Consider the following 26,907-nt stretch of genomic DNA (forward strand, 5'->3'; position numbering starts at 1 on the left):
GGCTGCTTCCCGTAATAGCTTCTTCACGTCGGAAATTGTACCGCGACGAAGAAATAAATCGACGAACTTACGGGTCAGCGGTATCCCAAGTTTTCTGTGAATTTCGGAGCGATTCCGTTTGTCTCGGCAGAAAAATAATTTACGCTTTTCGCGTCAAATCCTTACCTTTCTCCGTCGTATGCGCGCGCGGTACTGCCGCGTCTGTGTTTTTTCAGACTGACTCCGCCAGCGCGAATTAATTTCTCCCCGTTTTTCCAGTCGCGGACTTTCTACAGATTTTCATTCTGATCGTGTCTCGGCCAAAAGCATTTCTGTTTCCCATTTCAATTTCTCGTCGCCTCGTGTTTCGAGACACTTAAATTTCTTTCGCGCGAACGTGATTACGCGATTCATACATTCCGCGTCACGCAAACAGATGTTGCGCGAATTTACGTAGCCTAGTTATATCAAATCATGCAGCCCGGAGTTGATCGAACTTTTGGTGCTGTGTCAATTTCAAGTTCCGCGACTTGCGTTAAGTCTCCGTCACACTTGCGATACGACTACGTACTACGTAGATAAATTATAAGAGGGATTCTCAGATTTTAAGCCAACAAATAATCAAACGAAAAAATTTACGATACATAGAGATTAAAAAGAAAGTCTTTCACTTAACTTTTATTTCTGATATCTTTGCATCTTATTTAATTCCAAGTTAAATTGTACAGAGAGAATTGAAATATATATCTTTCAGGTGTATATATGAGGTTAATTAAAATTAATTATATAGTTGCTTCTGTAAATATAATTCTCAAGAGATATGTTTTATTTTTCGTGTAAGCAACAACTCGCTGGAAGCTAAGCTGCCGCGCAAAACGGCATTGCGCTATATTCGCATTCCGGTGTAATTAGAAATAATACTTCCCAGCGCGGAGACCGCATAACGATGAGAGCAGCGTAATGTTGGAAGTGTACGACGGCAAAAGAAGACCGAGAGTGCAAAAGCGTGATACGTAAAATGTAAATTTCACGCATTCTTATTTTTTCTCGTCGCGGTAGCAGCGGCGCATAACACTTTTTGCCGGCTGTACAATGCACCGGGCAAATTTGAATCTACGGCCGAACAGAACACGCGGGAATATACTTTAAACCCTTCGCATAATTACTCGTAACAGGATATAAACGGGGAGCTCTAGTTGGTCCCAGTTATTTATGCCGAATCCGACTTTGGCGCACCGCGCGCATCTCTCGCGTGCCCACATTAATTTCCGCGAAAATTGTTGCATATGCGTCTAATTACTAGGCCGGATGACAAAAAGCATTATTCTGGATGCGTAAAACTATATTTGCCACGTGTTCCTACAGGACTACAGGCGTGCGTTTCTGTGGACGTTTCGCTACGTCCTTGCTAAATTTTGGCAAATTTTCAAGCCGTTTAATATAAATGATACAACGGCAAAAGCAAATGCATAATAATGACTATTGTCACTCACCAAGTCTAAAGTTACTTCACGAACATCATATATGATAACGTTCGTTGAGCGCAAGAGGATAAAAAGGATGAATTTAATTCACCCAAAAAATTTGGATTAGGCAATCTTTTTTTCTTAATTATTTTCGCAAATTATTGTCGCTCTTTTATAATTGCTATATACAATATGAATTTCGCGTTAATGTGTAATTTCGCACTTCGCATAATTTTCGCACTTCGCACAACGCGTAACTCGTTTTCATTTGACATTCGTTTTGTAACAAGGCGAATTCATGTCATGTAACGAGAAAGAGAGAAAGAGAGACAGAGAGACAGAGAGAGAGAGAGAGAGAGAGAGAGAGAGAGAGAGAAAGAGAGAGAGAGAGAGAAAACCCAGTTTTCAAAGAACCACTTTTGTCTGGCGCTCCCGTCCGTAACATTTCGCTGAATTTTTAGGGATGCTCCGTGATTTGCAACGGATGCGAGAAATTTCATATTTCATGAGAGCCGGCACACGCCGCTCGGTGTGCGAGCACCGCTCTCGCGCTTCTCGGGATAAAAATTTACCTCTCAAGATGCCTCGTCTACTTGTTGGTTTCCGACAAAATTTTTCTAAAATGCGAGAATATTATGCCTGAAATTTATGAAGCGCGACCACCAATCTTTGCTAGATACAGGTACGGGTAAGCGAAAAGACACGGGCATTTTGCAAACGCTGTAGAATGGAGAGAGGAATCTGGCCATGGTCCAGAATAATCCCGAATTCCGTGGACGATGTCTGTTCGCCGAAAGTAAAGCCATACGTTTGACGACTCCTTTTCGTAAGTCGGTCATCCGACAATGCTAGCAGAGAATATATGATTATAAAGGACCGTAGGAAAGGAAGATTTTTATAAATGTTAGATTATGTTTATTTTGATTAGAATTATTCCGATTTATAACATTAAAGTTTATGAATAATATAATTTTTCAACTGGTGAACTTAGAACATCTTTATATATACAAATAAAACGATGTTTAATTCCCCTATGCGCACCACGTTTCTATAATAACGATGGAATAAATAATAGGGCAATAACGACAAATGATAGCACTAACGATAACAATGGCAAACATGTAGCATGTTGTACGTTGCTATAATAATCGATTGAAAATGATATTGATACTAATTATAATAACAATGACCATGAACATAAATTGAAATTTGTAAACTGTTATAATAGGCGATCACGGTAAGCTATTAAAGTATGTTTGCCCAGTGCTTAATAAAGGTCCGCGTGCCAATCGAATAGCAATGTACGGTGGTATTTATATTATAATTTATTCGCACATCCATTTTTTCTATTAGATGATCTTATTAGCATTGTTATCGCGCGAGACTACAATTCCTTTCATACTTTATCAATAACGTGGAAAGGTTCAAAAAGTCACACAAATAAACTGTTAATTTGGTATTGGCATTGATAGTGCATATTATCGAAGTACTGATAGGAATCGCTATTACCAATGGCAATAATGGAAATATAAGCATATTCGTCTGAATATAAAATACACTCGAATATAAAACATGCCATGTAGTAGCTCATATTAATTGTAAACACATATTGTTACGTGCGTATTATTTTCAATCGATAAGTTATATTATATCAGAAACGTAACATATTATATGGACTATATCTCTGCGATATTATCCATTTTATGCCAAAATCATGAATGTGCAAATTTTCACCTTTTGAGTAAAGATGTGGGGTGAATGTCTTGTTCCTAATTGTATGCCTAAACGATGAATGTGTACGTGACATAGCAATGTACACGTGTGATTATCCTCTAAGCTGATTTTGATCTCTGAATTATCTGATTACATTTTACATCCAATTGTAAATTTTCAAAATTTATCGAGTTGCCTATTTATGGTATTGATATAAGGAGGGCGATATAATGCTTGCGACAGATATTAATTGGACAAAAAATTAATTTTACACAGGACGTAATAATCGCAATACTGTCTTCGTTTCTAAAATTATTTTCGAAAACTGATATTAATGCCATAATGCATAATAATAAATTAACAATTTTGCATAATAAATTATTATTAACGAATTGATTATAATTTCCTGCGGGCGTTTCAATTTAAATATCTAATTTTCTAAAATTTACATTTTATTTATACATTTAACCAGCATTGTTAATGACGTATATATAGAAAACATCCTAAAATCCACAGAGAATTCCTGGAAGCCGAATTAAGGATTATCGCGAGCGCATGGTACATCGTTGTATTACCAATAATAAACGCGGTATTACCAATATGACTGTGCTCATAGTCAACGAGTAATATGCGGTTGTTTACCGTGATCCCTCATTAAATATTCAAATGCATCGAGCGACGTCGGTCGGGCGATACCCTATGCGACGAGCGATCAGTGGCGCGTATAGAACGTCGCACGAAAGCACTCGAAAACTTACCCTCTCTCGTGGGTGAAAGCACTCGAAAAGTCGCGCGACTCCACGGGCACAAGCACGTGAAATCGCACGACAATGTAATATCACCCTTCCTTGACAGGCGCGAAACTTAATCACGCGACCGTCGGGATTTTCCTCTTCCTTCTTTTCTCTCTTTTTTTAAATAACCATTTTCGGCACGCGAAGCGGTGGTAATATCGTTACATCGCCGACCCCAAGGACCATGGTGATCGGTGGACCGTGGTTTCTTGGATTTTACAAGGCGCCTTTACCGCGCGACGCTCTCCACAAATCACCCGGAATCGCCAATTTAAGGAAGCGACGCGAAACAGCACTGAGTATTCGAATCTTCTCAGCTGCACGTACCGAGGAATGTAATCTGGCGAATGCGAATTCTCGCGAAAAGTGGCTCGTAGGTTTCGAGCTTTTAAATTGCCTTCCTATAATGGCTGTCCCTTGTGCTAACTCGAGAATTCTCCATGCCGTTAAAAATATTAAACATGAGGAATGATAAAACTCCCATGTTAATAGCTCTATAAACTCTCTCATAAATAACGCAGAAGATAATATTCCGATAAGGTATCATTCAAACTGCTGTGTGACCCAAATTAACAACAAACGAATTGCTTAATAAATGTTTGCTTATATTTCTCATCACGTTTGTGTTCATTAAGCCGTTTCTATTGATCGTCAACAATTAACGTGACCTCGTTGAGACATTTATAGAGAGAGAAATGTAAACCTATATTCGATGTCAGATTAAAAATATATTAACCAATATTAATTATTATTGATTGTGATACTTCGTAAGAGTCACATATACTGCTCCAGCGTGACTTTAACATTACGTAAATTTCATATTTCCAAAGTTCATCAGAATCACTGGAAAGCCCAACATTTGTGGCGATTAATTTATTCCACCTAGCTCGTGCGCCATCAAAAGGGGCTATAGCTTGTTATCGCGGGCGAGATAATACATTTTTAACTTTGCTAACCGCCGCAACCTTGTTCCTTCCGCAGATGTCATCGCTAGCGAATAAACCCGTTCCTTTTTCCATTACTATCGCGGATTTCATTTTTGTTATTACTCCTCGTTGAGCCGCATTTAAGTCCGTTTACACTGTTGAAAACGGTCGGCCATTGTTTGCAGTCTATTCGTTCCCTTCTTGTCGCGCTTCAGTCTCCTTCCTTCTTTCTCGATACCGCCATTATCGCGGTAGATGGAAGGGTTATATGTACCTTGCCATCCATGTTGTCCTTATGCGAAGTAGTATAGTCAACTTGTTCCACGATGGTCTCTTTATAAATATCAGATGATTGGACTTTAGTTTTAACCCGCTTTGTAAAGAATAATTATAACACAAAAGGTTTTATATATTAGAATCTTTTTCAATGCTTTGGGAAATATAAAAGTATTTGTATCTTGATGAAAATAAAAAAAAATGTATATATTAACATTATTTTGGGGGGAGATTACTACTTTGATACATTTAGAAATCAAACAGCAAAGAAATTAAAAGAAGATTATTTATTAAATATAAGCATAAAAGTTAAATATAGTATAAACTTTTCGTCCTACAATTGGGATTAGCCTTAATTTATATACAATGTATTATGCTGTATCAACTCAAAAGTTTCTGAGATTTATAAAGTATATGTAATTTTCTGTACCATTTCCGTTCACGTTTCCCATTCATATTATATTTGCATTCCATCTTCACACAGCTAAATAATTCTCCAAACTTGAAAATGTGTAAAGAGTCACATCTATTCCTCATCGTTTAAAGCTTGTTTCTTTTGCAATTGAAGTAAATTTCTACAATTAAATTTTTCAATTTGTGCGCCGATTACATTTGCATTAATTATTGTGATCTGTTGTCATAATTATTTTCTATTCTGTTCATTAATATTAATCCAAATTCATATTCGGATTAGTTACAAGTATAGTGGCGACAGAATTATTCATACAGTTGTTGCACGAACGAGCATTAACATCTGATTGATCGACAAAACCTATCATTACGCTAGAAATACGAAACTCCTCATCAGTTACCTTTCTCATAAATGTTTCTCTTGCAATGGCGAAGGTGCTGCGTTATCCTTGCCTGAAAGAATGACACGTGAAACGTGCCCAGTGTAACCAACTTCTGTGTTACTTCGCACATGAAAAATATCCGTACTGTTTTGAGTACATAGAACAGTGTATAAATATTTTATCAATGGAACTTAGCAATGTACTTTACTCCTTTCTTTCTCTTTCTCTCTTTCGTAAAATTAAAGAAATTAATAATAAATCTAGTATAATTATTAAAATTGATTTCACAACGAGATTTACAGCACAGGATTATTTTCAAATTGTTATTTTCAAGCTATTTTCAAAGCGCGCGATTGTAGCGTATTTTCCAATGCATTTTAGTTGCGGTAACGGCGAAATACGGATTATCGTCAATACGATATCGTGTTCGCGAATACGAGCCCGTTGGAGCGTTTTCGAAAAACGCCAACCCACGCGACCACGAGCGCACTCGTGCCGCGGTAATTAATATTAATGCCGACCTGCGTTTCGGCTGAGTCAGCGGCAGGACGCACCACCAGCTAACACGTGACGGCCTCGAGCCGTCTCGACGCACCGAGCGCGACGGGTAACACACAGGGGGGCAGGATAGAATCGATAGTCATAAAGCACGCGAAAAACTACCTGCTCACTCGGCGTAGGTGAAACGCCCTCGTCTCCGGTTTCTGCATTTCCGTCGTAACACCTCCCTGTTCCTATCCCGACGGCATTGACTGGTTTCTACACATCCGAACCAGCATCCTATCCCTTCGTGGAGAAGGTGACGAAAAAAGAAAGAGAAAGAAATAAAGAGAGCGCGATGGAGAAGAGAGAATGCCCCGTGCACTCGAGGGTGAAATGCGCCCCGATGGCATTACTTGTGGGTTGTATAACCTTATACGGGAGAGTCACATCCCCCTTACACGTAGATCCCTCCGTAGTATCTAACCGTCCACGTCGGGCGAGCACCGGGGGCGCGAGGTAGTCACGCCATGAGCCGGAAATGACCCCTTCCCCAATTCCCGCGCCTCAGGCCCCACCGAGGGTCATAAAGACAAAAATCGGGACTCTTATCACCGGACAAATTTATCACCGTAAGTACCGTGAACGTGTGTGCGCGCGCGCGAGCGCACGCGTTCGTGGACACGAACGAGGGGCATAAACGAGACGAGGAGGTGACTTTATCCGACGATTGTCCAGCCGCGGGCAACAATTATTTTTCCTATATCCCGGAGTCGACCAGTGACGACCAGTAAAGAGTGAGGATCAGAGAGAACGGAGATTATGCGAGCCAATCTGATTAAAAAAATGTTCACGACCCTCCAGAATTGTTAATAGATTTCTTATAGATCGTTTTCTTTTCCTGCGGAAATATCTACGTATTTCCTCTGACAATAGCTGTCCATTAACTCCTGCTTTTTTACAATGTCTACCTTCTCTAATCTGATTCTCTTCTTTCTACATTGTTTCTTTTATTTTTCTTTTCATTTATTTTATTGTAGCCTTCGTCTGTCATCTGTTATTTCCCCCTTTTTTCTTCTTCTATATATAATATTCTATATAATATTTAATTATACTCTCTTATACTATGATTATGTGATTTTTTGTGATTTCATCATTGTAAGAATATTTATAAAGCATCAATTCTTACCAATGTACTCCATTAAAAAGGAAATAAGTAAAATAAAATAAAAGTTTTCGAAGCTTCTTTGTAGATAAAATTGTTTATACATATTAGCCATAACATTTAAAACAAAGTGTTTGGCAAGCTTTTAATCGCTTGGGCTTTTAATGAGATGACTGATTGTAAGTAGAAGAAGATTAAAAAGAGATTGATACACGATGACTGAAAAGTAATTAATAAAAATTAAATGCAAAAGCTTGGTGAATAAAGCATGTTCGGAAGCAATTTCATTCGAAAAATTTTCTCGTCTTCCAGCTGAGAAGCTTTCGTTTTCAGATATGTAGATGGTGCCATTTAAATTCCGAGAAGAGCAAAGCGTGTGGCAATTCGTCAATGTCAAGGCAATGCGGCTGCCAGTATGCAGTCGTGCATGTAACCTGCGTATCTTAGCGGCGTGTAACGAAACAGCGATATTGAGTTTTGAAGTAGTTTAACCACAAGAGAAAGTTTCTCAGATAGTGATGCAAAAAGAGAGAGAGAAAGAGAGAGAGAGAGAGAGAGAGAGAGAGAGAGAGAGAGAGAGAGAGAGAGAGAGAAAGTATTGATATGTAATATATCGTTGCAGTTTATGATAACCAGTTATAAGAATATCGGTTATTCCGTTGTCTTTGCATCTTATATTTCGAAAATCTTATATCCAATTCAAAATGTGTATAATGTATTCCGGAAAGTTCCTTGTAAAGTCCATCGTTGAATTTTTAAAATCGAGATTTAAGACACCTTGATATACGATTGAAAGCAATCATTAAGAAATAAATCAAAATTTTTTAGAAAATGAAAAATCTTTTCATCAGGGTTATTAATTTTCCTTTGAGACGAGTTGATCTAATTTTGCTGGATTTTCCTTATCTTCACAGGCTTTTAATAGGAACTTTCGAGCAGACGGTGCATGGGAGCTCCGATGTGCGCGCGCGTTAGTATGGAATTCACGTTGGAGAAGAGCTTTGGAAACTTATTCTCGCGGTACGTACAATTATTTCGTCGGTTCGTCGAAATAATCGTGCGAGAACCGTTGTTAACGATCGTTGTTCTATCTACTATCATCCTCGGCGAAACGCGAGTCCAGACGTCAGTTTAAAGTCGCATCAGCTCGAACTTCCTGCGGCCGGATATCTAATTATGCGCTCGTTTCCGCGACGAATAAAGGAGAAATAATTCTATAGATATCACGTTTCTCCCATAGGTATTTGTAATTAGACGACCGAGGATCGTATCGGGCGAGAGCATACATTCTAGCTCGCGCAGTTTACCTATATCTACGTCGACAGGAAACGTGAACGCCGCGCGCATGGTTAATATCTCTGCTACCTATAATAACGCGAACGATCGGCATTTGTTTCTATTCTCGTTCTCGCAATATTACCGCGGTTATCTACGCGAGCTGGGCGAGTTTAGAACTCCAGGGATCTAAACCTAAACGATAGAGCAAGTAATGTCTTAAAAAAAATATAATAATATCTATATCTTTTTATATACTCTAAGAATAAAAGCAGAGTAAATGTTTTATTTACAAATTATTATTTGCGATTTACAGCCAGCTACTGACAATTAGAAAAATTGAAAGAGACAAATAATTGTATATCTGTTTGGCTAAACTTTTCACAATAAACCGAGATTGCTCAAATCGCTTCCCGTTGAATTTACCATTTAGTATGCTTTCAAAGTAACCACGATGCACAGCCGTGAAAAGTGCACAGCCGGGAATCGTGGACTTTTCATCTGGATCGCGCCCGAGAGAGCGACGATTTTCGGAATGGCACGGAAGAGCGAAACGCAGGCGGGGAAGGAGAGAAGAACGTATCGCGCTATTCTCTGTTGTCCCCGGCGCGACAATTAAACTCGAGGATTACAGCCGTGGACGAGAGTCCGCGGTACGTCGTATCGCTATAATGGAAACGTTAATGTCGAGCGTCACTCTTCTAGTCACGTGAAGCTCATCTGAATACGATAATGCCCGGTCAGCCGGCCGACCATTGCCTTACCGTGTCCCCGGCCTTACATTCTCCGTGGCTTTAATTCCGAGTGCACGAGTGTTACGTATAAGGAGAGCATCCCAGTTCGTGTAGCGTGACCAGATACGAGTCTTAACCCATTCGGACAGGTGGTACGGGATAAGATAAGGGAACTGTCAGGTACTTCTCTTTATTGGGATACAATCTAGTTCGGTTAATCAAACGTGCGGTCTCGTAAAAGAAATGGACTTGTCATTGGCGGACAGTTATCGAACGTGACCATCGCGCTTGTAACGTAAAACTCTGCATCTGCCGTAGAACTCCGTTGAAACCATGAACCCGTTAATCAGGCGAGCACTAATGCTTTTATCGGTAGTTCGAGTGTACCGGACTTATTCTGTGAACATTTCTACTTTAGGAAAAGATTACCTGCGAACCACCTGTTCGCGAATATTTTCTCATCAAGCAGCATTTTCACCAGTAATTTGATAACGTAGTGAAGATTACTATTTAATGCTTTACGAGAAATTAATGCACAAACTTTTCAGCGACTTATCTCTCGCTTTTTTGTATGTTAAGAATATCATATTTCGCTGGTGGTCGACGGTGGTCAAATGTTTGAAGACAGTTCTGGTCGGTACAATCGCCGCTAGAATAACTATGTTGGAAAGCGACGGAAAATAGAATACACGTAAAGTTTGTTCGATGTGAACACACGACCGGGAAGAGTTAGCGGGCCTCTTGCGTGATAAGTAGAATAGTCTAAAACAACTATAGCCGCGCACGTTGAAGCACTTATAACTTTTACCACTAGGTCCTCAAGCGAATTATTGTGATAGGATGATAAGCTTTCAGATAATCAAATTATTCAGTCAAACTAAATATTATCGCGTAGCGTGGTGGTACCTTAATGCATTTTCTCGAATATCAATGGTACAATTAATTCATGTCCATTTTCGTCATTTACGCGACTTTGAATTTCATATACTTTATTATTTATTCATTTTATCATTATTTGTCAATTTACGTTATTATTATATCTTTTACTATGCGATAATGTACAATGTTAAAACTTCGGCTCTTTTTCGATCGCTTTCATTAGAGTATTATCTTTTACGTCGTTAAAGATTTTTGATCCATTTTGCAGACTTAATGACCAAAAAATATATAAAAGCTGATAATTAATTATGTTTAACTACCGTAAGGATGCAATCATGTTTCATGAATTGGCAAACGTTTGTCGGAATCTAGTGTGGTGAAATACATGAACGTTGGAAGCCGGGTCAATAGAAGTCGCGTTTAACGTCGCGAACGAATATAAAGGACTTCCACGGTTAATTCCTCCTTTATCCAAGCTAGAAAGCTTAACCGTCCGTTCTGGCGCAAAGGAGTTTGCGGTACTATATCGCCTAGAAGCTGAAAGCGACTAATTATTTTTTATTTCAACCGCCCGGTCGCCAGACAAAGGCCCTATTGCTCGTCGCGCGAGCGCGACCATGGACAATTTTATACTCGATTCCTTGGGCTCTCTCTCTCTCTCTCTCTCTCTCTCTCTCTCTCTCTTTCTGCTTGTGTATTTTTACATTACGTTCTTGCTATTCTCGTTAATCTCGCGTTCCAGACAGAACTACTTTAGACTGATTTTCTTTCCTCAGTTTTTTCCGCCGATTCGTTAAGAGATCGTCCGAAGCAATTTCTTCAAAATTAAATCTCTACACACATATATAGAATCGTGAGGTTACCCATATTATAGTTGAATATCGTTGCAGGGATTATTTTCAATATTCCTTTTGACAGATATAATCGTCTCCATTAAATTTATCAATTAAAATTCATCAAAATGTAGCAAGTTTTTATTCCTTGAAACTAATGTCAGATAAAAAGAAGGGATCTAATGATCTAAGGAAACATTAAAAATAAAATCTTGATCATAGTTTTTAATATTTATTTATTTTACATGTAAAAAAAGAGAAATTAATTCTTATTAGGTTACATTAAAAGATAAAAAAATCGCAACATATATCTCTTAGATGCGTATATACAATTTATGGAAGATGCATATGCATCTACATCCCAGAGATACATATCTTAATGTCATGCATTCAATATTGAGATTCAAGATTGGAGAGATAGATACTAATTCTCGTTAAGTGGAAAAAAAATTGATGATGCGGAGAAAATTAACGGCACTGTTTCGGCTGACATGGCAAATTTATATTGGCCGACGTAGCTGTTTCGTCAATTAGTTGCCAACACATCGAATCAGGACTTATATATGTATATAAGTCTGTTCTCTGGCGCCGGATGACAATGATCGTGCGAGTAAGAGCGAAGAGCGCTTTGAATGCCGCGAGTCAGGGACAAAGCGACTATTACGTCGCGCGGAAAGTGCCGTTGAATTATTCAGGGCACTGTTCTTCTGTTATGCACAGGCGGTAGAACAAAGAACTGTGATACATCAATATCTGTGCAAGTGGAATAACTAATATTCGTTTTACATGCCGTGTAATTACATATTATGTAGGCGCCGTCGAGAAATAGGCCAGTGACGGTGCATCCGTATATCAGGTCGCGAGATAACGTTGCCCGCTTCGATTGCATAACAATGACAATGATATAATGGGTGAAAACAGAGGGAAACCGATCAGCGCACGTGAATTCGCCGAACGGAATTTTCGAAATAAAGCCGGAGCTCTGGCGTAACTATGGTAATGATTCCGCGCAAAAATGGTACGGGCAAAAGGGCACGAAAGGAAAAAGCGTTTGCACGCGATGAACCGCGGCATAACGACGACGGGCCGATAGCTCTGAAAAGCCAGAGGTCTCGGGGCGGATCGCACGAAAACGATGACGCGCAGGCGAGTATCATCGATTCGACATCGCAACTCGTTTGCTCGGATAACGGCGCAGTGCGGTAAATTCGCCGAGGAACAACAAGCGCGTTTTGTTGAACTCGGCAGAAACAGCGAATTAGGCGATCCTATCTCACCGTTACTAGAAGCGATAACAAAAATCGCCCGCTCGGTTCGTCACTGTCATACCCGCAGTCATTATTCGATTTACCGAGGTGAATTTGATGATCACGCACTTGGCTTCGTCTCATCAAGCGGTTTGTTGATATTTACGACACCGAACAGATTGGATGATAGACGAGTTTTATTAACCAAAAAATAAAAATCAAATAACATCTAATAATTAAAAATGTTATTTTTATTATAAAAAAGAACATTTTGCATTTGAGAAAGAGAAAAAGAATGGAATGCGAAGTAAACAAGATTTTTTCTGGAAAGGCATCTAAAATACAGTTTCGTGTCTTAACATATCTATCTTAATATTTCACATTTTTATCTTCTTATTTACTATGTGTTAATTAAATCCTGTAAGCTGCGCTTAATGTATACTGAATTACTGCTTTTGTGATATCTTTTGTAAGTAAATACGGAATTTTAAATGTTTTTTGTTGTAATCCAGAACATCATTTGTGGCATTTAGCCGGTATTTGACTTTTACCCCACAATTTTGCATCCCTCGCTCGGTCGCGTCTCTTTCGGCCAATTGAAAGACAGCGACGAAATGACAGGCTACACAAACACGTGCGCGTGGCACGAATTAATTAAAACACAGCAGGGTGAGACGCGGCGTCGGCCGTCGCGTCGGCGCCGACTCACGGTGTTCCGCCTGTGATAAAGGACAGGGAAGCGTCGTTATTAATCCGCGTAAAATTAATGTCTGCTTATAATGAATTTCAACTTCGTTCCGGGAAAGCCACCGTAACGCAGAGGGCTAGTCTGTCTCTCCCTCTGTCTCTCTCTCTTCCCCGTCCCTCTCTCTTTCGCTCTCTCTCTCACTCTCGTAACGCCCGAAACGCGGACACTGCATAAATTAAAGATACCTCGGTGTGCTGCCCCGACTTGCAAGAAGTTTTAACGATAGCGCTTTTTTAGGTGCGTTATTACGCCGCTGTTAGATAAGTCAGTATTAAAATAGAGTCCTGCTGCAACGGGGCATGCCTACCCTCTTTCGTCGTTCCTCTATCCACTTCCTCTATGCTTCCTCCCCGCGCATATGTCCATTATGCAGAGCTATCACACTTTATGGTGTGGTTTCATTTCTGGGTCTTAGTATGTTATAACACGCATATTCATCGAGACCCTGTTAAAAATTCTACAATCTCACTTTCCGATGTGAAATATGATGATAAGGAGATGAGACTTCGAGCCTTGTGATTGCGCGGACTACGTTATAAACTACATAAAGTTTAATAATGGATCCCGAGGTGACAATGTCTGTATAATTCGCGAAGCGGATTGTGAGATTTCGCGAAAATAAAAATAATGTTATTATAGGCGAATGGAATAATTAAAATTTTAATTTTTGAAAATAATTTGTGAAGCAACAACAAAAATTGAACAAATTTAACAACTTTAGAAATATTCTACGGAAAGGATATCAACGCGGAAGTTACAGTGAAATTAGCCTGTCATATCCTCAGAAATAGCGCTCTCCGCATTGTCTGGTACAAGAACAACATAACTCGCGCTAACACGGTAATACATAGTCCGCGCGCGAAGGGTGTCTCTTAATGTCGTTTAGAGCAAGAACAAGGTAGTTTCGGGGTTACACTGACTGATAAAGTGGCATTGTCGCGTAAAGTCTCTATCCGTGTGAGATTGTGTATGTCGTACAAAGAAATTCTTAATGTAGATGAAGATTTATGATAAACGTAAAAAACCGACAAATAAATAAGCATATTTAAGAATAAATGCAATATCAAATGTCACATGATATTAATTTTTATTTCAAATTATTTTCCAGCTTCTAATTTTTTAATTGTTTTCTGTATTATCTTTATTTTAATTATTTTTTGTTACTAAAAGATTGTCATATCCTCAAATTCTTTCCTAAGAAAAAAGACTCAAAGATACAAAGAAAAGCTTATCCATAATCTTATTGTTACGAGCTATCTCCAGACGGCGCGAGGCATTGTTATCACAAGAAAGTAAACTATCGATTGTTGAAAATTCTCAATGCAAATTTTAGTACAATTGTTAAATCATCGTAGGCGGAGAGTCTACGATATTCGTAATCGTTCTCCCGAACATACCGAGTTTCGTGAAGAGGCGACGGCTCCGACAGCTATGCAAAGTCGAATCCCGGCGCAATTAATTCTCGAGCCAAATCGAAGCACGATCCTTTCGATGGAATACAATCGCGCTCTCTCGGCCGGCGTCACGACCAAAGATGACTCGTCCAGAGAGAGGTCGTTTATCTCTCTTGAAGCTGATCATATAATTCAACGGTCGAGGCTAGAATACATATCGGAAGCGAGGACGTTATTGTTAGGCGATGGATGCGCGTAGTGAAACGAGAACCGGCGACGATCGGTAAGACGCAAATATCGTTAAACGCGTCCTCGCGATTAAACTACGAAATTAATCGGACATTCACGAGTTTTATGCTCGTTCGATGCATTGACAATCGAGTTACTGTCTTCTCGAGTTGCGGATAATAGCGTAACGTCACATCGTTAACGTAAAACGCGTTCGTTATTCCCCGTTTGTTCGGTGCTCAACTGCGCCGACCCGTTCTATTTTAACGACTTCAATGACAATCACGTGGATGGATAACCCTACGCTCACGTTTTGCTTCGCAAATCGCTATCCGACGCTATTCGATATGCCCACAGAATATCAAGTAAAAGAAACGTGTTTAGAAAAAATTAATATGATGAATAATTGTAATTTTGAAAGAGGAGAGTTAATATTCAAGTAAGATACGTTTGCGTAATTTAAATCACGACATGTAATTTATTTGGAACGGTACAAGGATTAAGCTCATAAGTGCTGTAGTTTCAGAAAATACGGTGGAGTGGAAGAGAATAGCATCGATTTTCGCTCGTAATGCCCTAAAAACCGCACACAATGTGTTACACTGGTGTGCTGTGGGCAGTTCTCCCTTATCTAATCCTCTTAGGGTGATCTCGAAACTCGGATTCGCCTCGGACCTACGTCACCCGTAGCTTGCTTCTGACAGGGCATAACAATTTCCACCAGATGAACATTACCAGTTTACCAGTTTACTTTGCCGGATATATGCAGAATCGAGAAGCAGACCCAAGTCCTTCTTCGTCTCTCTTCTCCCCTTCTCCAATTACGGAAGCTCGTGAGGTTTCCGCAGAAAGTTTCGGTTTGCCCGACGTTTCTCGTGCGCGCGTCGCTGGCTAAACTGTTTAGACGTGTCCTAGGACGGGCGAAAACTTCGAAGTGACGTTCGAATTTTGGTACTTACCATGTCGAGTAAAGACATCGAAAGCTCCAAAGGATCGACAGGCCGGCAAAAGGGTAAGAAGATAGACATTGCGGCTGGGTCGCGAGAAATAAAATATACTTCGTCGTGTGACGGGAAGTTGGAGAATTGAAATGATATATTTATAAAGTGGACGTTTGACATTCTATTGATATTCATAGCTTTCCATTCATAGCTTCGAGAGTGCATGATAAACTATCAATACTTATTAGATTTGCAATATTAATAACTTTATAATTTAATTTTACACGTCAATTAAATATTTTAAAGTTTAAATTGAGTAATTTTAGTCGTTACTTTTTATAATTTAATACGCACACTTTTTGCTCTTGATTCGATAGAGTGACCGGAGCGCAAAGTAGCGTTTGTTACCATCAACTTCTATAAAAGTTTTACACGCATCAATATTTTGCCGTTTTAATCTGAGTATGGAATAAACTCTCATCTCTCTCTCTCATTGCTGTCACCCACGGAATATAGTTCTGGCTTTATTCTTATACGCTGGAATTAATATGTATTCGACGTCTTCGTCTTATGAACTGTCTACGGGTTACATTTACGAGACAAGACCGACACGGGCGTCTGGAATGTTCTAACCTCCACATTTAATCTGGTACTGAAAATTTCAGCTCGTCTCTGCCTAGGAATTCTTGCTCTTAACCTTTTTGCTCTTCACATCCATTCCCGTTCTTCTGACAGCGGCGACGACGACAACGACGACGACGACAACGGCAATGACGACAAAGTTAGATACCGACCTCTACTAGTCGTTACATGTGCATACTTATGTACTCTACGTATACATATAGTTTGCTACGTTTAAAAAATAGAAGAGTCGAGTTTTAGACCTTCTATGTTGCTCAGCAATTTCTCTGTAGTTTTATCTGGTGGAATGAAAACTCGTTTGATTATTAAAATGGGGATCTTAGTTGGTTTATAAAAATCGTTGAATTTTGGTGCAAGCACGTCAAGAGGAGAGAAGATGAAGGAAGGTAAAAAAGCAGAGCAAACTACGAAAGACGTTCTAACAAAGTCTATCTTCCATTATTTGAGCATCTAGCACGATCTACTTCCAATTCTCTGGATCATCCAATCGCGGCACAATTTTCCAAGCTTTGCCGACCCTCGTCACTATTGAAAGCTCCAGCCGAAGGTCGGGGCGATACTTCTTTGTAAAAAGATCCGCGATAGGTCGAGTACTGTGGTACCGTTTTTTTTAATACTTCTATTGTGCGCTTGGCAGTGGGTCAAGAGATTTACCGATTTAAGTGTGAAAGGAAGTCTCGCATTTGAAAATGTTCTCTATTCAAGTCGGGCTACATATCGGTAGCGAGTAATATTGAAGGAGCACTTGTTCGGGAGTTTCTGATCTAACTTGATCTAACAAGTAAACCTTTGCAACAGCTCCTTTATCTATTCTCTTAGAAACTTGGAAATCTAGAACTATAGAATAACTTAAAAGACGAGAGAGAGAGGGAGAGAGAGAGAAAGAAAGAGAGAGAGAGAGAGAGAGAGAGAGAGAGAGAGAGAGAGAGAGAGAGAGAGAGAGAGTGATGTATGTGTGTAATGTATTGTTATATATAATTGTAAATTTAACGTAGCGATAAATAGTTTATAATGTTGTCTCGATTCCGATTAAAATTTCGTCTTTTCCCCCAGTTACTCCGTTTAAACTATGCTTATATATAAATATTTAGAACTAAACATCATTTCTTGATGCTTTTATTCCGAAAAAAGTATCTTTTTTATATACCTACTTTTATTATCGGCAATATAATCGAACACTCGAGGAATCGTTGTCGTGCATTTCTGGCGACATCGCATCGATAGCACCCCCAGGCGACGACGTATATACTCGCAATTGACATTTATGCGATCTCACGCGAACTTCTCTCTTTTTCTGTTTCAGTCGCTGCTCTGAAGCTACTTCACATAAATGTTCCGGCGTACACCCTCAGGGGCAGGAGCGCGCTTCTAGAATGCAGGTGAGAATGTTCGCCATAAGCTACGCAAACGTCAACTGCTTTCTGCGTGCGCGAAATAGTTGCAGTGTCAGCAGTAGTGCGTGTAATTCTGTCAGATTATCGTGGCACTTCATCTTATAAATGTAATATGAAGATCTTATCCCCTCGTAACGACATACATGCACTTTGAAAAGGAAGTGGGTTCGAATCTCAGAATAATATTTTATAATAACAACAAATATATATTGGCAGAAAGATATATTGCATATCCGTGAAATTCGTCACATGCAAATTATTCCGTAGCAGATTATTAATGCCTGACTAAATCATAGTAGAAGGTATGTCGACTTGACTAGTAGCATTAACTAGTAGCATATTTAAGAATTTAGTTTGTAATTGATAATTTTCTCTTGAAATAGAAAAAAAATCTCATTTGTCTTTGTACTGTGTCTTTTCTCTAAATTCAGTTTCCATGCTTCTAACAATATCCGACATCCCCCGCAAAATATGTGTCGATATAGATGTCATAAAATTCTTATTTAGAAGAAGAGTTTTATAATCTTTCTATATTAGGATACTGTAAATTTTATCAAATTATTAAATAAATGTCGACAATTATTAAATAATTGTCGATTTTATTAAATCGACAATTTTAGATTTAGATTTAATATCCCTTCATATATGACGAATAATTTATTTTATATTTGACGTCATTCTGAATTATCTATAAAAAATATAGACGTTAGTATTAATTACTTTAAAGTTGGTATTAATCAATATTAATTAGTTTAAACTGTTTAAAGAGAGAATCATATGCGCAGTGTATTAATAATAAAAACACGTTATTTTTAATTTATGGCCTTACGTATTTTTAAAAAGAAGAGAAATTCACGTTTTTAAAAAAATTTTAAACAATTATTATTTCTTATTTGATTTCTTTCTCGATAAAGCACTCAATTATGAAAATATTACGGAGAATTTCGCTGTGAAAAGTCAAAACTTTTGCCTGCTTTTGTTCACAAAGCATACGACCGGGTTAAATAGATGCGCACCGCCAAGATGTGTTCTGCGACTTATCGATCGATATACACACTCTTATTTTATATAAGAGAGATAATGCAAGAGAGATAATGCGTATCTCATTGAAACAAGACGCTACTTTACCCTCATTACATAATTTCTGCATTTCTCCTCTCGGCATACCTATTACCTTCCTTTCGCTCCGGCACAGCCTCCCTCATTATTCTCTCCAATTACAACATCCGATTTTACGACGTACCTAACAAAATCTCGTTCGGCGAACTTCGTTAAAAATCTTTAATACCTTTCTTCAAACATTACGTTTAGGATCGTTGAAAATTGAGAAAACAATCTTTTTTTGGCTGGTGTTGTGTACAGATAATTTATCTCTTATATTATGCGCGCATTTTAAAAGCGTCCTCCGATAAAAATGACGGAGGACGGTGCGTTTTTGTCTTTCTTTTTCGGGACCGGAAGTTCAGAAAAATAGAGAATGAGGGAGAGTATACCGTGGCGCTGGAAGCGTACAGCATGAAGCCGAAATGTATTTCCGTACATTAATTTTACACTATTAATAAAGCAACATATTTTCGTACGTTGGTGAGCCGTGTGTTTTTCATCAAAAGCACAAAAATACGTAACTAGTGAAAAGACCTTTATGAGAAATTTAAATATATTGAAAGAAAAAAAAAGAAACGAGATATATCCTGTTTAATTTATCAAACATAGTAAAACATAGAATAGAATATTTATTGTTTAAAAAAATACAAAAAGATTTCTTAAGATTATTTAACATTCAGCTTTACAATGTTAAAAATAATCGACAGATAACATTAAGAAGAAAGACAAAGTACATGTTACATAGTTGGATTTTAGAACCTCCTTCCAGTTTGCCTGGCCTTCGCAATTTGCATCGGTCATGATTACGTTAGTCTTGCATTCCATAATTTAAGTGATTTATTCCATTAATCAAGTTACAAGAATACTTCGAGGGCTAAATTGATCATTTTTCGAAGTGACCGGTCTGGTAATACGATCCCCTGCAATAGCATGCTCTTGTCGCGGCATAACAACGATAAATGATCGGTAGAGAGTACGGTGGCGTAGGACTCGCTAAATAATTCGCGTGCACGGTATATACGGACCGCACAATAAAACCGAAATATCGCGGCATAATCACTAATGTATACTAACCCAGGCTCCAAGCCAGCGGGCGTGAATTCTCTATATGTATGCACAGCGTGCAGGTAGCGCGGTGTGCGGCGGAACCCGCTGTTCGTTCGTTACAACGCAAATGGTAGATCGTAATGAAGGACTAGACCTCCCAGCGGATAGTAGATTTTACACGTGCGCCGAAAGCGAAAAACTATACCATCACTGTTGCATCGACAGCACGGGATACGGGTGCGCGTGCAAATTCCATTTCCATCTGGAATTATTAAGACCGCGAGCGGTAGGTAGTAGTGCCGTAGAGAGGAAGATACGCGAGGAGATCGAACGAAAAATAGAAAAGAAGAGCCGGCGGGATAAACCCGGCGGGAAATGCGGTCACAGAAGAGACAATACAGAAGACGGGACCGTTTCTCGTCGCATTTACTCCGCGAAGGTAAATCGTGTAAGCGGAACTCATAAAAGCATCGGTAAGAAGCGAAGCAATAAAGTACGTATCGAGTTTGCGGTTAATGTTAAAGGAAAACGATAAATAAAATTACAAATAAAAGCGGAGACCACGAGAAGGAGGAAGTGGATAGACGGGTACGGTGATGGGGGAGAGGGTGGGTTGCGAGATGCAAGTCGGATCGAAGAAATCTCGATACTTTTCGAGTCTCTTCGTAGTTTATTTATTTACTCGCCTACGCGGAGATAGGTCCGTGCGGGGAAACTTCTCGCCCTTTCTCCTGCCGCGCCTTTTCCCTTCCTCGTCCACGACTTTCTTCCTGCCGGAAAAAGATGCCCCTCGGTCCCTAACTCGACCGTGAGACTCGTAAACTCTCGCGAGATTTCTCCGCGTAAGTTCTTCACACAGACGTTCTGGACGACTGCCGTACTGCCGCGCGATCGTTTCCTCTAATCTTCCGATCGGAATTCCATCGCCGACGTTGATGGCTGCTGCTACTGCTGCTGTGGCGACTGATCGAAACCGTCAGAAGAGAAAAAGAAAGAGGGGAAAAAGAGAGGAAAAAAAAAAAAACGAAAAGAGAAGAGGGACGCGGAGAACGAAAGAAACAACGAGCCGTTAGTCAGCAAAACTCGTTTCAGCTGAACGATCCGTCATCGAATATGGGAGGAGGAAGAAAGAACGGAGAGGATCAGAAGGAACAGAAGAAAGAAGCGATCGCCCAACGTAGAAAGGGAGCACCTTGAAGGTCTACCAAAGGCCATGGATTTTCCACCCCTTCGCGTGCGCCCGGAATATACGTGACAGATCGATCAGCCCTTCGCAGTATGTATTCGCGACACGAATACATGATGAAACGTGCGACTCATATGGCTTGTGTTGTCTGGTATTCGATAGCTGATTCACGGTCGGTTAGTTTATTATCATTTTTGTGACAATAGCAAATTGTAACGATAAATACGTTGACGAGAAATCAGATACATCAAAAGGATAAGGTTTAAAACTCTATTTTGAGAATGTTAATATGTTCGTTTGCTTTTTAAATGGCATAATATTTTTGTCTTTTTTTTTCATTTCTTATTTCTCGATCCAAGTATTCTTATTTCTTATCTCTTTATTTCTTACATTTTTTATATATTCAACTTTTTACTTGTTTATCCGTTAATAAAAATGAATGTATTAATTAAATTAATATATTTTATCCTATAGCGCACAACGATCGATCTTGCCGATCAATAGAGGGTCAACATGACAACTGAACAGATAAAAGTAAAGTATTATTGTAAAATAATAGCAAATGTGATTATCACTGTTTTTTGCAATCAAGGTCACGATTTTCTACTATCTACTGTCGATTTATAAGCCTGCGATCTGTCTGTTCCAATACATTCTCACCCTTTCTCGGCCCTTGGGTCGGGACCATCCCGGTTACCCATGCCATCCACTAGATGGATGGTAATTGCATACCCTAAGTTATCACGGAATCGAAGTTTCTTCCGGTAGGAAACGACAAGCTTCACGGAATCTCTATTAGGAAGGCTCGATCGAAGTGCCGCGTGGACGTGTACTACGTACATACCGTTTAGTTTGTGTAAGAGTTGTGTAGTCACCATGTTTAGCTCGCGCACACCAACGTTCGTTCTCACGTAACCGCGGAATCACCTCGAGCGGAGGATAATTAAAGCGTAATTATATACTTGGCGAACGAGAGAAGGGAGGATGGGTGTAATGACGTTTAGTCGACACGTCGTAGATCTAAACGTCGTAATTGATGTGGTACTTAATGATCAAGAATATGATCGGTGCAAGATAGCACTGCAAGATATCACCGCGGAAATGTTAAAAAAAAAAAAAAATTCCTTGCAGTTAGTATAACAAAATATATGATGATGAAAAATGTATTACGATAAAAAATATTTACGATTGTGTTGATAAAAATAGATAGTGTTATTTTTCGTTTTTTGCAAATAATATTCAATTGTTGTATTATTTGTACTAAAATTATTTGAACTAAAATCCTAGTTATTTATTCTCTAACAACAAATGAAAGTACATATCATATATTGATTAAATTTAAAAAAAATCTGTTTTAATTCTGCAAAAATTACCCTTACAATTATAAAAATATAAGTACAAAAAAGTTAAATCTATGATTTATATCTATTATTTGAAATCAATGATAAAATTAAATTAAATTTTGACAATTTTCATATAACAGTCACGAAAAAAATTTGGTGTGAATTGGAGTAGTTCTTAAATACGAGGAACTTTTAAAACAATTTTTTTGGAGTCAATTTTAAATGAAGAACTGTCATTTTTCTGACAAAATATATATTGACTGAAAAATATCTCTATTGCTCGTTCATAGTACAGGTTTTTTTTTTCGAAAAAAAAAAAACGACAACTCTTCACTCTAAACTGACACGGAAGATATTGTTATTCAAAAATGTCTCTTGTTCACAACTAGCTCTCTTCTCTCTCTCCCATTTTACGTAGCGAGAAATCATTTTGACGTATTTGCCTTTACGAAATTTGAACAAACGAAATTTATAGGTTCAACACTATAAGATACGATTACCGTCGCTTTGACCTTATATCTAATGCCAAGATATACATCGTCGAACCAACTCCATAAATTCGGCGTCCTAGGGCCTGCCGTGTGTCGCAAGGAGCGAAACGCATGAAGAGCGATGAGCTTGCCCGAAACTCGGCAAACCGTCCGGTAACACGTCGATTCGATGACCGAGCCGTGAGTTATTGGATTTCAAAGTTCGGAAGTAAAATTCGTCACATCGACCGCTGGCGAATCGGCGACGGCAGTGTACGCGCGGCACGTACCGTCGAATTGACTATTGCACTTTGAAACTCAATAACTTACGAACGAGAATCGACGCGACGCTGCGATATTGAATTCAAACTTTCCTGTTATTCTTATATGACGGACGATTTATCCCGCTAGAAAACATTTTCTCTTAGACGTTTCCGCGGTACTAAGAACCGATTCGAGACGTGTATCTCTGTCCAAGCAACCCTCATGGATCCCTTTACTCCGCGGCATTCGGCTTTGATCTCTATATTTAATAATATTGTTTATTATATTTTCCGAAATTTATTTATCATTATGTATTTATGGATAACCCGTTAATTTATGGATAACGGCGACGGTATTCCACAAGCTCGACAGAATTTATGTATTAAAGCGTGACATGGATACTTGTTTTGCGCAAATTCCATAAAATATGGTATGCAGTGTCATTGCACGTACGTCGCATGAAGCACTTTACGTTAATCTGCGCCATGCGTATGCCGTACACGACCCCCCCTCTGTCTCCTCTCCCTCTCTCTGTAATATATCTCTATTTTTCGGCAAAGACATGCGCGTAAAGGTTTGAAATAAAGATATCATCTCTCTATCTCTCTCTCTTTAGCTAAAAAGGATATAAAACATTTCGTCAAAATCGTTTATACAATGGTCGAAAATTCTTGTAACATAACGCAGAACATAGCTTGTATTTTTGGATGCGATCATCGTTTCAATTAATATTTTTACCGTGAACAAAACACTCGTACGTTGGCCGGATCAGCCACGGCTTCCGCAAACATTATTCGCCGTCGAACAGGTATCGTATTTGCTAGGGGAAACAATATGCTCCCCACGTAACGTCGTAAACGAGACTGTGAAAGCGCGCGAAGCGCCTACAAATTGGAACATACGCTTTTTCCACGGTGTCTCGAGAAATCGTGGAGAAAGTGGAGCGGAGCGTTTCTCTCGGCGCCCTTCGATCGGCGAGACCCTCTCACGCTTTTACCCTCTCACCCTCTGTCTGCGGACGCTCTCCCGAGTATGTGGACCAACCGACGTCACATTGACTATCGCATAAACCGAAATACTTGAACCTCTCAATCTGCTCGTCATTTCGCTTCATTTCATAAGATCCTGTCTCTCCCCCACCTCCCCCTCACGCGTTATTGCACTTGTTTCCGCAGTACTTCCAGTTCGATGTTTTAAACGAGTCCGGGTAGAAGGGGCGGGAACAACGACGCCCGCATCGCGAGCATTAATTGGATCCTACTCGACTCAGACAGCTGTCAAGGAACTCGTAATTGAATTTCTGAAACATTAATCCGACTGGTACGCCGATCCAGCGGCAGCGAATGAAATCTTGAGACAGCAATAAGAGGGAAAGTGAGAGCGAGAAAGAGAGAGAGGAAAACAGGTGGAAGTAATCGCACTCGGTTTTCCCCCCTCATCACCCCTTCTCACTTCCTTCACACTGGATCGTGTCATGTTCCGTCGAAATTTATAGTAATCGAAAGTATATCATGTGCTACTTAGCGAAGACGAATAATTGTTAATTATGAATCTAAGAGTAATTGATCCGTTGGCTGTATTAGTGAATAAAAGCTATACTTGAAAAAGAGTAGGTATACATGTAATATTTCGATCAAACTTTGTAGTTAATGATTTTTACAGGAGAGAAAATTTTGCATTTTAGAGAGAGTTATTGAAGTTACAATAAAGATTAGATAAATACCTATATTTTAGTTCTAGGTAAATTTTTGTTTTCTTACGAAGAAGATCTAATTTATATGACACTTTCGCTAAACGATTAAATTATTTCATATTTTGAAAAGAAATGGAGATTTCAAAATAATCTTTTATCTATAAATTTTTTGTTTGTTTTTTTCGCGAGCGCAACGTATTATTCATATTCATATTCATCGGAAAATTGCTTTCGCGATATTTTGCCTCATTCGACGATTTTTCTAAAAAGAAGAAAGATAAATGTTGTAATAGGATATTTTTCTGCATAGAATGTTATTCTGTAATCTTATTTTATTTGATTTTTCTTTTATATTTACAAAAGCTGAACTTCAATCCTACACTTGATCGAGTATTAAAGAGATCACATACAGTACAATAGGAATGCGATAAGTTAGGAAGGAAAGGAGACGCGATAGGAAAGGATCCTACGAGCACACTATCTCTTTTGTTCTGCGATTTCCACCTTTTGACTCCTTATCCTCTTATCACCTTTTATGATACCTTAATCCACCACTTGAGTGTGGATAGCAGCGCAATGAGCTATTGTATGGTCTTTTGAAATTGTTCGAGTAATCCTTATTATACAGAAAAGTGGGATTTTATTTATAAATCACACCATAAGTCGTAAGATTTATTATTTTTCTATGTAAAATTATTGATAAAAAAATTGCAAGAATATATTATTTTTAATTAAATCCTCATTTTACAATAAGAAACAAACGCACTTTAAATGATCAATATTTATAGTAATTTAATTAAATCGAGTTAATTAAGTTTCCAATAATTGTATCATTTAATTCATATTCTAAAATATTCTCTTTCATCACAAGTATTTCCGCTGCAATGTAATTCACATTGATTTGATACGTTTAATTTAACTGAGAAGTTTCGTATCTTCACTGTGAAGATACACAAATATCTCGAGGAAACGCGACCATATGCTCTACTTGGAAAATTATTTTGTCAGAGGCAGAAACTTCCAGCAAGAGAGGAGATTCGTTGCGATATTGACGTTTCATTTCTCTAAACTGCAAAGATATAATGAAGCTCTCAGATTTCTGTGCAGATTCGCAAACTTGTACCTAATGTTGCGTACTTAATTAGGACTTTTGAATCGCGATACACTGCGTGCAGATGACCCTCGTAGGAAGGACCCTCGTAGGAAGGACATGATGGCGTTTACGTAACTTGGTCTCCCAAAAGATATTTGCTGGAGCAATTTAATGTTTGCGACGATCGATACCACGATGTAATTTACTTAAAAGCAGTTATCTATTATCTATTATCTAAGGATTTTTGGGGAAGGTATTCAAGAAAGAATGTTCTTTTCAATTCGCGTGAGATGAGCATATTTTTGTTTATCTTGTTTATCGCTAAGAGGAATAAGATATTTAAAATGCATAAAGTACATCGAGGTAAAAAAAATGTTTAAGGATAACTTCTTTCCCAGAATTATTTATCGCGAGCCTTTTATCTTCAAATCATCAAAGATGCATACGTCACAGATGTATATATATCCAATAGTATAATTAATTGATTGATTGAGCAATCAGTACCAATAGTATTGTCTGAAAGTAATAGTCTTGTCGGAAAATAAAAGATAACTGAAAAATAACGTGCATTATATCAAACTATTAATTATCTTTTTTTCCATGTGATAACAATAGAGGTGTCACAATCGCGATGCAAATAAATGTTTTGAATAGAGTACGATTATCGACATATCTTCTGTGCTGTACACGTAAATTACAAATTAGTTCTCTCTTGTTGGCACGAACTTCTCTGGTCAGTTTATTCGACGTTTATATCGCCATCTCTACAGCAGCAATTTCTCGCGCGTGCAGTTTACCT

General features: G+C 38.7%; 1 protein-coding gene across 2 annotated transcripts in view; it reads left to right on the forward strand.

Annotated features, from left to right (window-relative positions):
• LOC139822855 (cell adhesion molecule 2-like) overlaps nt 1-26,907 on the forward strand; it is an 83,441-nt gene that overhangs the window by 16,138 nt on the left and 40,396 nt on the right. For both annotated transcript variants that reach the window (XM_071795000.1, XM_071795001.1), the window contains exon 3: nt 17,818-17,893. In XM_071795000.1, coding sequence (XP_071651101.1) covers nt 17,818-17,893 — 76 coding nt within the window. The remainder of the gene's footprint in view (nt 1-17,817; nt 17,894-26,907) is intronic.

The sequence above is a fragment of the Temnothorax longispinosus genome, chromosome 12, assembly GCF_030848805.1.
Source record: "Temnothorax longispinosus isolate EJ_2023e chromosome 12, Tlon_JGU_v1, whole genome shotgun sequence".
Lineage (NCBI taxonomy): Eukaryota > Metazoa > Arthropoda > Insecta > Hymenoptera > Formicidae > Temnothorax > Temnothorax longispinosus.